At 37.2% G+C, this 15,463-nt stretch overlaps 1 protein-coding gene across 5 annotated transcripts in view; it reads left to right on the plus strand.

Moving 5' to 3' along the window:
• Nucleotides 1-13,702, plus strand: part of GABRG3 (gamma-aminobutyric acid type A receptor subunit gamma3) — a 299,464-nt gene extending 285,762 nt beyond the window's left edge. For all 5 annotated transcript variants that reach the window (XM_054654544.2, XM_077173454.1, XM_077173456.1 and 2 more), the window contains 3 exons: nt 28-224; nt 1,747-1,776; nt 4,989-13,702. In XM_054654544.2, the coding sequence (XP_054510519.1) occupies nt 28-224; nt 1,747-1,776; nt 4,989-5,267 (506 nt within the window). In that variant the 3' untranslated portion in view covers nt 5,268-13,702. The remainder of the gene's footprint in view (nt 1-27; nt 225-1,746; nt 1,777-4,988) is intronic.
• Nucleotides 13,703-15,463: the final 1,761 nt, after the last annotated feature.

The raw sequence follows: 15,463 nt of genomic DNA on the forward strand, positions 1-15,463 counted from the left end.
ACAATTAACTCAAGTTTCTCTCTGCAGGCATCACCACAGTATTGACCATGACAACTTTGAGTACCATTGCAAGAAAGTCATTGCCCCGTGTCTCCTATGTCACCGCCATGGATTTGTTTGTGACTGTATGCTTTTTATTTGTATTTGCTGCTCTGATGGAGTATGCCACCCTCAACTACTACTCAAGTTGCAGGAAACCAAACTGTACTAAGAAGAAAAAGTCGGTAAGATGAGAGCATTTAAATTTCTTTTCATATGCAGCTCAGAGAGCAGATAATCATTTAATGGTAGCCTGTAATCCCATGGCACTTCACTCCTCCAAGATTTTCCCAGTTGTGTGATCTGCCCTGAGAGCTGATGGAAAAGTCACCCACAGGAGCTGTAGGAGTTACGTGCCTGCTGAGTGAGGTCTGTTCCTAACAGAAGCAGCCTGCTCACCATGGAGCAGCAATCCTGCCTACACATCCTTTGTCCTCCAATTACTGTGCTGGTAGTTGGTAAAGTCTCCCACTGAAACAGATTGCATAGCTTGTTATACAAATAAATGCACATCAATGTATATTCAAATGCATTGCTATTTCATGGCTTAACAGGTCTAAAAATATTTATGAGCAGACTTTCATTGTCTATGCTGGGAACCAGCATTAGGTTTAAGCCCTGTGCACAACGGTGCAGGTTCCTAAGGACAAAAATGGACGTCACTTAAAAAGGTTTTAGGCATGGCTCATTTTTGGCCAAAAAACAACTTCTAAGTGTAACTCCCAGAAAAAAAATAAAAGCTATCTATTTATTTATCTATTTATCTATTTAGAATCAACTAAAACAATAATGCAGGAAGCATTGCCTGGTTTACTTCATACCTGACTATGAGAATGAGAGGGGGCAGTTTAATAAAAAAAAAAATCTCAGCGTAAATATATGGAAGGGGGTTGACCACTCAAGATCAAGCAAAAAATATTATTTGTTCATGATCAGTAGTTGGACATGTTGAATGCCATTGTGTGTAATAGAGGAAATAAGGACATTTGAAATCAGAAATCAAGGCCAAATAGGAAAAATGTGAAGAAGGAAATTGAGGAGAGAGAAGCCTAAATTTAGGGAATAATAAGTCATGATGTAAAAAGGGATTGAATGAAGAGCTATAGAAAATGATTGAATGAAGAACTAATGAAGGAAAAGCTGAAACAAATATGGGATTAGAGAAAGTCTAGAAAGCCACAGACTTAGTCAATGACAACTCCATTAAACCTAAAATAGCTTCTTAGAAAAATGCATTGCTCACAAAAGCAAAAGATTGGTACCAAAAGAAAAGTTTGAGACCAAAATGAACTCGCTAATGATCAAACTAAAATTGCCATCCTATAGAAAGCCTGAATTAAAAAGTCATGAGTATGTTTGTTAGTAGGGTGTAATTCCAGACATATAAATGAAGACATGAGAAAGCATGCAACATTGACAGGATTTAAATTAACACCAGAAAAATGCTCAGTTACCTATTGTTCGATCAATAAATAAATTTATTGGGTTGAATAAGTATTTTAAGTTTATGAAAACCAGACATGCATTCTGTTGAAGTTTCATGCCATTTTCAAGTGTACAGAATTATGCTGAATATGTATAGAACACACTGCATGGGGTGTTTTAGGCATGTAAGGGCTTGGTCCAAGGAATACTATTGAATAGAGATGCGTGTGAAGCACTAAGTATGTTTTCTTCTGAATAATTCTTCTTTTATCTTTATTTAAGCTACCTGATGTAAGTTTTGGTCATGTAATGGTAAGTAAGTTATTTTATTCAGTGAGAGAATTGGGGGCATGAATAGATGGTTGACATTTACTTGCACTAATTCCTGACAGAGCTGTATTGCTATGTTATGCTTTACCCTGACTTCACTAAAAATATTGGTTTGCATTTTTGTTAAAAGGTCAGTTTGTTTTCAGCTGTGGCAGAGGAACATAGCTGCCTCTTTCTATAAGGACTTATCAAGTGATATGAGAGGGAGAAGGGTCAAGTATAGAATATTATGTGTTATTTTTACCTCAGAAGTTTTGTGTGTCTGCTTTATATAATACAGAAATTTTCACTACATTTTATGAGAAAGTAATAAGCACAAGTTATGTCATAAACTTTTATGGAGTTTTAACTAAGTTTCACAGAAATAAAGAAAGTTCATTTATGCATATGCAAAACCTTTAGTAAGCATTCAGGTTGATTTTCAAATAATTTAGGCACAGAAGTTGAACACTGGTGGTTGTGCTGTATCTACAAATGGAATATGTGCAGCAGCAATAAAGTTGGAACGGAGCACAAAATTGTGTCTCTAAGTTGTGTGAATACCTGCCATAGTGTATGCAAATATAAAGCATTCAGAAAGCCTGAAGAGAGTTTACCAGCTGGTTGAATGGTCTGCCATCAGAGCCAGAACTCAGACACTGGGGTTTGCATTTCTTAGGTTGGATATGATGAAGTTTCTCATTAACAACTGCCACATCTATGTTATTAGCCTATCATTTGACAAATATTAATATACACTTTTTTTATTTTAAACATGAGTTCTCTGATGTATTTTAAGACCTCATATAACTTAGAAAGTCTCCTTATTGGCTATTAGTGGTTTACAGCAACCATCACATCTACCCACTTTATACTGCTGTCACTCCCTGGACAGACTTTTCTGGAAGATGAAGTTAACAGAGCATGTTGAATGGGTGGCAGCACTTTCCTTTTTCCAATTAAAAGCTATAGGGAAAGATAATTAAAATGACATTAGGGTTTAAAAACCTTTATCTGGAACTAGTCATTCTGATCTGCTTGGAAAGCATCTGCAGCATTTTTCAAGTTTTTTACTCACTCTTTTCAGGTTTTTTACTCACTGGTTTTTTTCACCTTAAGTTACTGAGCACCTTTGTCTATACTGAGGACATTGTCTATACAAAGAAACCTTCAAATTAGAGCTTAAATAAGCAATGTCTCTGGTTCTCAAGATATATCATTTTGTCTTTTTCAGCTTTGTAGTAATGACACTTAAAAGGTGAAATTTATTAATCTTAGTAAATCCATGTTCAGGTAATCCCAAGCCTTTTATTTCCCTCCTAGAAAACACACATATACTTGTCAGAAACAATATCATTAAGCATTTTTAACACTGCACCTAAACTGCCTTGCCCAAGGCTCTGGGGAAGTGCCTTGCCCTCTCCTCCCAACCCCAGCTCAGCTGGACACATAGAACCATGGGTGGACCATCCACCTTCCCCTCATATCTGATCACTTCAGGACACCTCCTACGTGACAGAGATTAAAACAACCAGATGAATCTCTCTGAATTATTAGGGGAATTATTTTATCTTCTGTCCTGAGCAGATAGTTGATATAACAAAACAACAACAAAATACCCCAGAGATGAGGAAGTTTCCTTTGCAGAGCCAGAGCACTTTTTTATCATCACTCACCAAAACCTTTCTGAGTCTTTTTTTTTTTAACATAAATATTTTAGGCATGGAAAATTTCAGTCCCTGAGTTGGAAATGTTCATAAAGACCTGCAATAAATATACAATATATGACACAGTGGTATAGCAGAACTCTGTGTATACTCTAATCATAGTCTTTTCTTTCCATAGTACTAGAGTAAAAAAAGATTGCTTGTACAATAATCTTATACCTGTTTCACATGGCAACACATTGTAAGGCTCTGAAACAAGCCACACAAAACTTTACAAAAGAGAGAGAAGACCATACAGGTGTAATTTCTGTCATCTAATCTCAGAGATAAAGTCATTCACAACAAATAGATTTGCAATAATCTGCTTCTAAACTGCAATCTGCTTGCAGTTCACGGAAGAATGCACCTGAGACATTTTAGCGTTTACTTATGATAAAATGAATTGTGTCTAGAAGTAATTGACTGGATTCCATAGGGCAGTTGTTCAGGTGTAGTTGTCTGTGTTGGCAGTGCCAACATCTAAGTAGAGAGATGCCGTATCAAGTTCTTAGCTCAGGGACCAGCATTTTTAATGAGATGGGTAATACTACGGTGTGCCAAACCAAAAGATTTGTAGAAATTAAGTCAATATAAAAAGGAAACATTCCTACTGAGGCGCATCAGTCATATCACCAGTGTTTCTCACATCCAGGAGGAAAGTTTTCAGATACCCCCCCCCCCCAACACCTTCAGCAGGAAATGTTGAGCACTTTGTGTAGTATGGAAACAAGAGCCCTGAGCATTTTCCTAATGCAAGCAGCTGTGACCAGCTTGTTTCTGGCCAGCCAGCCTGTTCCTGCAGGCAAAGCCAATGCTTGGCACAGTGCCAGGGAGAGGAAGGGCCTCAGGTAGACAAGCCAGGCTGCCAGGGCTGTGTCTGCTATGTCAGGATGGTACTGACAGGCAGCAAAGCTGATGGGACCTTTTCTAGTGATGTCAGTGGAGGAGGTGACACTTGTGAAGATGGAATGGGTGGTTTAATGAGGGCAAACTCTCGTGAGAAGGCATCTTGCGTGCCAAGGAAATGATGTGACAGAAAAGCTGACAAAGTGTAGATAGGGGGTACATTGAAGAAGGAAAGGTCTGTAAGCATGAATGCTCCTGTGAGGATGAATGACATCAAAATTCCTATTTCTGAGCATGTGTGATAAGCACTAAGGGGACATGCCTCGGGATGGCCTTTTGAAATCCTGTACTGAAGTGATCACTATCTATTGCTGACCAAATCTGTTCTTATAAATCATAGTGAAGTTAAGAGGCAGTGGATGCACCTATGTGAAGTGGAGGGCATTGTATAATTAAATGGAGAGGGGGGAGATCTTCCTTATTTTTGAATCCATCTTAAATGTGGTTGCTGCAAGTGTTTAAAACAACCTGCAAATTATATTCTGACACGTAAGTGAATTCCTAAGTGTGAAAAAATGATTGCTTTCTGCTGTGATTATTAATTTTGATCTGCACCATCCAGGGAGATTTGTCAAACTGTTGCAATTTTTTTTCTCTCCTCAGAATTATTCTGTACTTGATATGAGACCACCAACTACAGTCATCACATTGAACAATACCATGTATTGGCAAGATTTTGAAGATGCGTGTGTCTATGAATGTCTGGATGGGAAAGACTGTCAGAGCTTTTTCTGTTGTTATGAAGAGTGTAAATCAGGCTCATGGAGGAGAGGACGGATTCACATAGACATCTTAGAACTGGACTCTTACTCTAGGGTCTTTTTTCCTACATCCTTCCTGCTGTTTAACCTGGTCTACTGGGTTGGATACCTCTATCTCTAAATGTTGCCTGTAGCAGTGAAGACTGCTGTGTTTTCTCACTGCGGACGGATGCTGAAAGTGCAGAAAAAGTGAAGGACACAGTCAGTTTCATCTCCAATTAAAAAGACCACATTAACTTTTACCATCGCAGAGCCTGATGAAGAATTTTAACATGTAATTTCTTGAAAAAGAAAAACATGGAAGAGTTCTCTCCTAACTGCTATTTGTTTTAAGAAAAAGGTTCTTACAAAGTTCAGCTGAATTTGTAGTGTAAGCGATGTTTATGAATAATTCTTGTATATTAAAATCTCTACTATTGTCCCTTACCATAGAAGCTATTCACAATTCAGGCAAAGTTTAAATATGTAATTTTTATTTTTCATTCTCATACTTTCTTCAAAATGCTGCCATATCTCTAAGGCTCAGAGAAATGTACACTGGCACTAGCAAATAAGCCAAAGCTGATGAAAATGCTCTTTTGTATTTAAATTTGCTTGATACCACAGGTTTTGGGAAACTGACTATCTCCTTGGAATAACCACCAAGAGACACTAAGAAATGTCTGGTAGGATCAAAATGTGGACATGACTTTCTGCAGAGGTCTGAGATTCATTGAATTAGCCACTTACCCACACATATTGGTTTTAACTTAGAGGTGAAAAGGCAGACAGAGAAGAAAGCACTAATTTGGATATAAATAAGACTTGCCTATCTGTGAGGCAGCTGTAGGCATAACTTCTACAGTTTTTCAAGCTTTTAACTGTGTTTTCTACGACTCATTAAACACAGGATGGTCATTGATTTCTAAAGTACTATACTTGAAGCAGGACAAGATTCCTCTTGTTGGTGTCATTGTAGCAGTTCACAGTGCATAGCCCATGAGTAAAAAATTATAATAGCACCAGGAATATGTGACTTTCTTCAGATTTCAATCTGCTAAAAAAGTGTTTTCATGCATTCTTATTTTTTCTCTCAAAGTTGTATTATAAAATTGAAAAACATGTGTGCCAAAGGCCTTTTTTTTTTCTTTTCATAACATTAAACACTGCAATATTTACTCACAGTAGTTGTTCCCTGTGCCTGAGCTAAAGACTGAACACTTGTGGCTTGAACAGTGCATTACAGGAACTCAATTGTGACAGTTGGATTAAACATGAAATAGCTGCCACATGTAGAAAGAGGTTCTTTTCATTCTTTTCCAAAATTTTCAACTATATTTTACACTAAAAAAAAATTTTGTATTTTTCAAGGTATTGACCATTGAATTCTAAACTACCCATTTTTTCAAAAACTACTTTTACAGTATTGAACTAAGTGATGTCTTTTACAGGCTGTCTACATAATTGTTATTAAGCAAACAAAATACATCCAGAATTAAGTAGCAAGAGCTTTTCACTACCCTTTGCATAACAAATTGTTACAAAAGATTGAAGTTAAAAGATAATTAAAACAACAATTCTATTTCTTTTCTCTTTTGGAGATAATTTTTTTATGAACTCAAAAAATGTGTGTCTCTTCCAGGCAGTATTTGATGAAAAAATGAATAGTGGATGTGACTTGAAAGGAGTTCCTTTTTCCTCAAAAGGAAAACTCTGCAAACAAGCAAAAGCTAATGCAACAGTAATTCTAAAGGAACAGAAATGCTGTCATGTTCTTTGAAACATCACTGTCTCTCATTGCTGTTGCTGTGTTCTTCCACTGAGTTTTAATAGGGGGGAAAAAAAAAAGCCTAAGCCAAAAGTTAATTTTAGTTTTTTCAAAATCTTTCTTCTGTTTTTAACTTTTCTCAAATATCTGAAACATAGTTGTGTTTAGGTCGTGGAGGGGAATTATTTCTGTAAGGACTGACAAAATTCAAATTAGAAACAGAGAAGAAATATTTTGAGGCAGAATCAAAGCCTTATTTTTAGAAAGATCTGCCTATTCTGATGTCTTCTAAACCAATGATAACCTTCTGATTTCAAAATACATGTTGAAAATTTTGCTAACTCTAATTAGCAAATTTACTGCTCTGTAAACCTATGTCCTGCACTTGGAGGTATAGACTTAATTTGAGGATGGCAGTGATATTTTAAGTAGTGCAAGAAGATGATTAAATTTGAGTTGGATATCTTGATCTCTAATTATTAATTATTCCACTCTAATAGTCACCTTCAGCCATATTTTGCAAGAATACTAGAAATATTCCAAGCATGGAAACCATTTTCCTTTAGGGGGGTGATCCTGCAAACCCTCTGCACAATCAATTGATTTCGGTGGTAGTATTGAGACAAATGATGCACAAGCAGGTGCCTTCCACCATTAGATCTTGAACAGGTAAAGTGATGTTTATTTACCAATTCCATGCTGTGTGAGTTTTCTGGGAAGTGGAACATCCCCGTGTTCGATGATGAGCATATGCTTTCCTTGCACTTCTGCTCATGGCTGCTCATGAGCCCTGCTGAAAGCAGACAATCCCAATGGATCCTTCTTTGGAAGATTGATTCTGCTAAGTCCATTCATATTGCCAATTTTTCTGACTTTTTTCATAAACAGAAGATGGAAGCAAATAATTCCAATTTTTCCACTGTCCTAAATCAAGAAAGAAGCTTCAGACACTACTGCATTCTGCTCTTACAGTGAGAGCAGAGGACATACTCTACTGTGTAATTTTTTCTGCTCTGGGGTTATCAAAAATTGATTTTTATGGAAGACAAGTGGATGCAGGCTGGCAGGTTCCTGAATGCACTCCTCTGCTTGTTCCCAGTAACTTGGCTTACTCTCACTCCTTTACTGCTTTGGCAGGCACTGAGAAACCTTAGAGATCAGGGAAGATAGGCTTTCTATGATCTGCAACATTTAAAATGCCATTATGGTCTGCACACATCTCTGTGCCATATCCTTCTGTAGGAGTAATATCCTCATTCACCTTCAGATATTCTTTTGCTTCTTTTGCAAATTGGCAAAAGTTAACGTTTTGGTGTGCTGTCCCACGAGAAATGTAAGAACTGTATTTTAGCATTCTAGAATATGTTCTTATCATATAATTTCATATTAGAGACTTGCATTTATTCAACTACTTATTTTTACCCTTCCAAGGAAGGGAACAAAGGAAGGAAAAACCAAATGAGCAGTGAAATGAACACATTTGGCTATGTAAAACCTCAAAACCAAGTATCTTCACATTACATTTGTTCCTTATCAAAGTTGCAGAAGGGATTGTGAGTTTTTTAAATAATCACCTTTGTTTCCCAGGACGATTTCAAGTCAGTCCTCTTATTCTCCCCTTCAATTAAAAATTCTTGGGCATAATTTGTCTTTATTGAGGGCAGCATTTCCAAGGCAACTAAGAATGTATAAATAATATTGGTCTGCTTAACTCAATCTTCTCCGTTTTCCTGGCTCTGATGCATAGCATATTGACAGCTCCTTTTTTTACAGCCACTCTTCCAAGAATAAGGATATAAAAACTTGTAGCCAGTTTTTGCTCTCTCAATGTCCAGCAGTAATGGGGAACTGCAGTGCCACAAAATTTTAATATAACTTTCTAAACTAAAAAGTAGGGATGTAGTTTAAAACACCTCAGGCATTTTGATAACCTTCTCTTTCTCATGTTCTCCTTAATCAACTCTCAACTGTGTATTGCTATTTTGTGCATACCAATAAAAATGATAAAAATTACAAAAGCCAGAACTGTCTTCACAGAGACAGTGATGAGTAGTGAAGCTAAAAGAAGAAAAATAAATTATTTTTTATTCCTGTGCAGCTCTTATCTGTTGCAGTCCTCTTATTCAATTTAACCCACAGCTAATTCCAAATCATCCACCTGGAGGTTTGCACATTCATCAGCTGGAACAGCAGTGACACATGAGCCTTTAACTGATAGGAAATTATTTGTGGAACTGCAGGCATACTGCCAAATAACTCAGACAGATAGCTATCTTAAACACTTCTGCAGCTCTAATGTGTCTTGGTGTCTAGCATCGCACGTTATTTCATGAATTTATCACCATGAATTATCTTCTTACTAGGTCATTTCATGAAGGGAAGGCTGTTTACCTCCTTTTTATACAAAATTTCACCATATATCTAATAAAATTACTCTCCTACATGACTGGATGCCAGGTAGCTCTGGAACTGCTGACTTTGTGGGAAGGGAGATTCAATATTTTAAGACAGACAGATTTCACAGTGTCACAGAATCAAATAGGTTGGAAAAGACCTTGGAAATCATCAAGTCCAGCCTATGACCTAACACCACCTCATCAACTAAACCATAGCACTAAGTGCCATATCCAGTCTTTTTTTAAACACCTCCAGGGACGATTTCATTAGCCTCACCACCTGGAGGGTTGGTGTCACCTTCTAAACTGTAAAACAAAGTGCCCACTGAAACTTGTAAAAGCTGTCCATAACAAATTGTACTTTTTCCATTGGCTGCTCTTTCCTGGTTTCCATATAATGCAGTAATAAAAGGCAAGCCATATCTCATAATATTGGATATCTACACAGGCAGATTATTTTTTTCAAGGTATCTTCTTCTTCTTCTTCTTGCTCACAGTGAAATGCTTGTGCCTCTTACGTCAGTGCCTTTATCATTTATTAATATGAAAGGACATTCCTTAACATATTTCTCATCTGAAAGTTAGAAAGTGGGACCAGTCACCTTCTGGAGTTCTTCCTGAGCACCACAGTGTGCGATCAATATTCTAAATGTCTTCAACCTACAGACTGAGCATTTCTCTGCATTTTCTTTATTTTTCTAAACAGTCTGTAGGTTTCTTATTTCCTATATAGCAAGAGGCTGCAGTGGAACTTCAGCAGTTTACCAGAATCCTTCCTTCTTCACTCAGCAATTTCATTCCAACAAGAGATGCAGAGCTTAAACTCAAGGCTCATCCAGATCTCTTTCCAGAAGACTATTTAAAATAGGCAAAAACCCAGACTATGGATTGGGAATGTACTTCCACAGATAAAAGGTGAGGTTCTTTTTCCTTTAGAGGTTTTTTGGCTTTTTCTCTCAGTTAATTTTAGATTTCTCTTCCCTCCACAAGCATAAAATTAGCTCAACTTACACTTGCCTACTGAGAAAAAAGTATAGTGTTATTAGTCTTATTCTATGCTTGTATGCCCACCACCTTTGTATGGTTCATCACACTCTCTTCTTGAAGGGTTCTAGTATACAAGTGAAAAAATGAAGGCCTTTCTTCCAGACTCAGTGGCCTTAATAGTATTACCTTTTTCCCTGGGATCTAGGAGGAGTTCTTTCCTCATAATTTAGGCCACTGGTTTAGATACTAAAACCAAAGCTATGTTCTATATCTAAAGTGAAATTATGTTTCAATGAAAAAAAATCTTAGCTTGAATTGAATTGCTTTGAGAAATTAAACAGTAATTTTTTTACACTGAACATTTGGTGGAAAATTTAAAGAGATATGATGGCCTACAACCCTGTCTAGCTAGGACTAAGTCCTGAACCAGGGATAAATATTGTTCTGACCATCTAGTTTACCTAGCAGCTCTTTCTTTAAATGACTTTGGATTGTGATTGACTTCAAGCACTTGGTTAGTTACTGCTGACATTCCTCAAGTGAGATATCCAACATCTGTGATGATGTATTGCTTTCTACAGACTTTACTTTCTTTTGCTTTTCTTCTTTTGTCTCGGGTCCTCAAGCTGGTGTCTGTATGCATCTGGACTCCTCAAGGGTTCTCCTAAAAATATGTGAAATTAGAGAATAAAATTAATTATGAAATTCAGTGCCTCAGAGATGAACACCTGAGAATTCTTTCTACCAAAACATTCATTTTGATCTTCTAATCATTTGCTGTTTATAAAGGACAAGCAGAAGACGTGGTTGTGTTCATTCATATGTCTAGGGGAAAGCTTTCTCAAGGACTGAACAAGGCAAAGCAGGCACTGATATCAGCCAGTAACTTGATGGATATTCTTTTATCTAGGTAAGGAATGGCTCTTGTCATAGGAGACACAACAGCCTCTGGTGTCATTGGAGCACCCAATAACTTGACTTGGAGGCCTAAGCCAGCCTGTGGAGCTTCTTATAGGGGAATGCAGGTACTCCCTTTAGTGTTTAATACAGCCCTTAATACTCTTCTAAAGTCTCTATAACTTCTTTCAGCAGTGCTTGAGAGACAAGAAGCTGTACTGACACTATATATTCTAAAATACAAAGAATGAGATGTCCACAGTGAAGCTGGTGATGGCTCGTTACTGAGACAGTATTAGGATTACAAGTTTAAAAAAAAAAAGACCTGCTAGGTCTGAGTCAAAACTTTCCACATTAATTAAGACCATTGATCAGAAGAGGGGTTTAAGTTCAAATCAGCAATCAGGAAGATCATTGGATTATATTCTCTAAGAGTTGATTATCCATTGTTCGGATTCAAAACTTGTGGAGCGTAGATTTGTAACACAAGTACTTAATGTGAGAATTGTGATTTACATACTTAAAGTGAGGCCCAAAACAGGTAAATGCTAAAATTTTTAAATTGCACGTTAATATAAAATGGATGAAGAGAACAATACTGATGACATATATTTTAAAAACTACTGACAAATGTGAAATAGAGCATGCTACAGAGTCCATTCCATGCTTACAGAGCTCATGGGATCCTTAAAATGAAAGCAACTGTGGAACTCATGGAAAGCTGGTAAAATAATTGCATTTGACAGTATTACACTGGCAGCCCAGGGAAGTACAGCACTGCCAGACAGAGTGCTGCAAAGGAGAAAAAAAAACAGAATAAGCTCCCACAAAACACTTCCAAACACTTCCTCTGAACAACAGTGGGAAAGCTGGTGCAGAGATTACAGTATCACACTCCCTTATTCTCTTTTGCAGTCATTCAGGAGTCCTGTGACTTTTTTGTCATCCACAATCACTTGTGATACCAACCTAAATCATGGACCAACCTGTGGCTACCACAGGCCATCACCAAACCCCCAAATAATCCTGACCTAAACTCTCAGTATACTGCTCTCAAAACACTTTTTCCACCATGACAACACATGATTTTTTTTTTAAAGTGAGTGTAATTTTAGAAATCAAATAAATACAGCCAACTATGTGCCAAATTGAATTTTCTTATAGAACACAGACAAAATTTTAGATTTCTAATTATCCTTCCTTCCTAAGTTTTTGTTAGGGGTGTGTGATTTCATTGCTAGCAGTGCAGCTTGTGATGTCATAGTGAAATGAAAGTACAATTATGTGCCCAATGTGCCTTGAATTATACAGGTAGCACTAGTACCAGCATGTCATTCTAAGTTAGATAGCCATCCCAGTGATCCCCCAGACTGACCTAATCAGAAAAGTCAAACACCCATGTGCTTCATCTCCTCAAGTTCTCAGACAATAACTTTCTCTTCTGGATCACATCCATTCCAGTTTACTTTGTGTTAAGAAGTAGGGCCGTGCGTCTAGAATACTATTTATATTCGTATTTTGATCCCAGCATTTGTATTTCTGGATACAAATAAATACACATTATCAGAAAATGCAAGTATGGCGTGCATGTTTGGTGGTTGTATTTTTCTTCTGGAATTCAAGAGCTTAACAAAATAGAAATAGATTTCTGAAAATTTCCTTGAGAGAAAAGGCATGGTGTGTTACCTTTTTAATAGGGTGTATGGTGTTTTTCAAAGTAATTTCAAATGAGTCTTTAAAAAATATTTCCAACAGTGAGCATGAGCTGACTAAATTGCAAAAAATATTTGAGACTGCAGTTTATCCATGAATCTAATTTAAACTTCGAAGAATATGCTACAAAATTCAAAGAGAAATCAAGAAATAGGCTGAATCTTTTTCATAAACTGCTTGAATGTAAGGAGTCTGCAATTTTAAAATTGTGATCAAATTTGGCTTCAAAACTTTCCCAATCCCAATGTTTTCAGTACTCAGTGAAATCTACTGGTAAAACTATACTCTGTGTTTTTAGAAGATTTACTTTTCAGCAGCCACCCATTGTTAAGTAAGACTGTCTTCTTGATTTATGCTCTTTGAATGTAATTTAATTCCCGCCTCTGTAAATTCATGACCACGGAATTGTCAGTCTCAACCCACTCCTACTGTGAAATGCCTACTTCATTTTAGGATTCCACTCCATAGTAATACTGGAGCTGACAGCTGGGCCACAGATAATGCCTAAGATAATGCACAAATTTCCCAGATCTCTCATGATCCCACAGATTTCCCTATCTGAGCTTGTTATATTTATACTTTTTGTATGTACCTAGCACTAAGGCATGTTTTTCCAAAGGGCATTTTATTTCACAAAAACCAATTACACCCAGAGTATTTAATGAAACTTTCACTAAGAAATCTCTTTTTTCTTGTTTTCACTTATTAGTTTGACATGCAATTCATGCTTTATCCCCATTTGTGTTCTAATACAACAACTAGATACTTACCTGACCTGTCTACTCAAAAATAAACATGGATTCTATACTTCCCCAACAGCATCTGATCCTTGTTATTACAGTTAGTAAAATGCATTAACAAGGTAGATGTGGTTGTGCCTCACTCCCCTGGACAACTAACAAGCATAATTGTTGCCATGACTGTTTTCTGCACACTAGTCATTTCCTCTTGCCATTGTCACAGTGTGAACGCAATGCCAAGCTCTTCTCCCTTGCAGAATTTGTCCTGCAACACCAGCTATATTCTTGCTTATTCTTGCAATTATCCAGGGAGCCTGAATGGGAGTTGAGCACACTGGCCATTCCAGAGGTTTAAGGTGCTCATCCTGCCAAATTCCGGAGGCTCTGACACATCCCTCAATTTAATAACATTTCCTGCCCAGTAGGCTCGAGCATGCAATAGAGTATGATGATGAATCGTGCCAATAAGTTCTGCCTTTTTATGTCACCCTCTGTCTCACCACCACAAATCTAGTTAAGAACTGAATTACTGCTTGGCAGTTTTAGTTAAAGTAAACTCAGTTTGTGAAATGGAAAATGAGCAAAGCTGGACATCAGGGAGCTATCCAGAAAATAAGGAAGAAATGGAATAGACATTTTCCTACTGACTGGTTTTAGAAGACCACTTAATAGCCATAGTAAAAAAACCTCACATTTTAAAAGTTGGTTTATAAATGAAAAGCACCTGTGTTAGCAATGCAAAATAATTGGTATATGCTGAAGTTTCTCATACACCAATGTGTGCCTAGTTTGGGGGTGGTTTTGATTGATTTGCATGTTTGCTTTTTTTTAATAATTTATATTCTTGTAGAGTGCCACAGAACTGGCCTTAAAGAATTTTTCATCTAAGGAAATTCTGGGCCAACAGGAGTTTCATTAGTCCATTCTCTAGTCTCGAGCAAGCAGTGCATACCATAAAAAAAAACATTTTTATATACCATAGTGGCTTTAGATTCTAGGTTGTGAGAAGATGGAATATATTTACAGAGAAAGTCTTAGTCTAACCGTGTCGTGGATCATAGCAGAGCCAAAAAGATACTCATTGGTAAGGTGCATTCTCCTGGTGTCTTGCTGTTGTCAGGTAGAAGTAAAGGTCCATCAAATGACAAAAATAAGGCAAAGCAAAAAAACCCCAAACTTTCACTCTTCCTAGGCAAACAAAGACATCCTTGCTATCCTGTGTGGGGTCTTTTACCTGTGGCATCCATTCTTTCCCTCCGCACATAAACAGCACATCTTGGGTCAGATAGGCCTGAGCACTGCTGTTGGGTATCCTTACAGCAGCCAGGGCACTGGTACCATGGTCCTGCATGTGCAATGACCAGGAGGGAAAACAGCCCTGAGTCCTGTACAGCTCAGTGTCATGGTCACCTGAAATGCTTGAAAGGGACTGTAAAACACACAGGAGTGGAGGCTGTGACAGTTCATCCAAAAAGAATCCTCACTGAAAGCAATCATGAATACATTAATGAAGGATTAGATTTTATCAGAAAACAGTAGATTTTAATGCATTTAACTGTAGGTCAAGACACCAGAAAACCCATTAAAAATTGAATCGACAAAGCTCATATTCAGCCAAAACCTTACCCCTCCCAAACCCCAAGAGATTCTGTTTCCAATATTTGTTACTATGAAATACTCTTGTTTTAAAGATAGTCATGCACCTTCTACCAGAGAAAAGTTGGTAAACATCAGTTAAAATGCTTTGACCATTATTTTTTATAGAACTGTCCACTCAAAGCAATGACAAGTCTAAAAGTTAAATGTAAAATTCCCATTGATTTGCCTGTTTCCCACT

The sequence above is a fragment of the Agelaius phoeniceus genome, chromosome 2 (assembly GCF_051311805.1).
Source record: "Agelaius phoeniceus isolate bAgePho1 chromosome 2, bAgePho1.hap1, whole genome shotgun sequence".
Lineage (NCBI taxonomy): Eukaryota > Metazoa > Chordata > Aves > Passeriformes > Icteridae > Agelaius > Agelaius phoeniceus.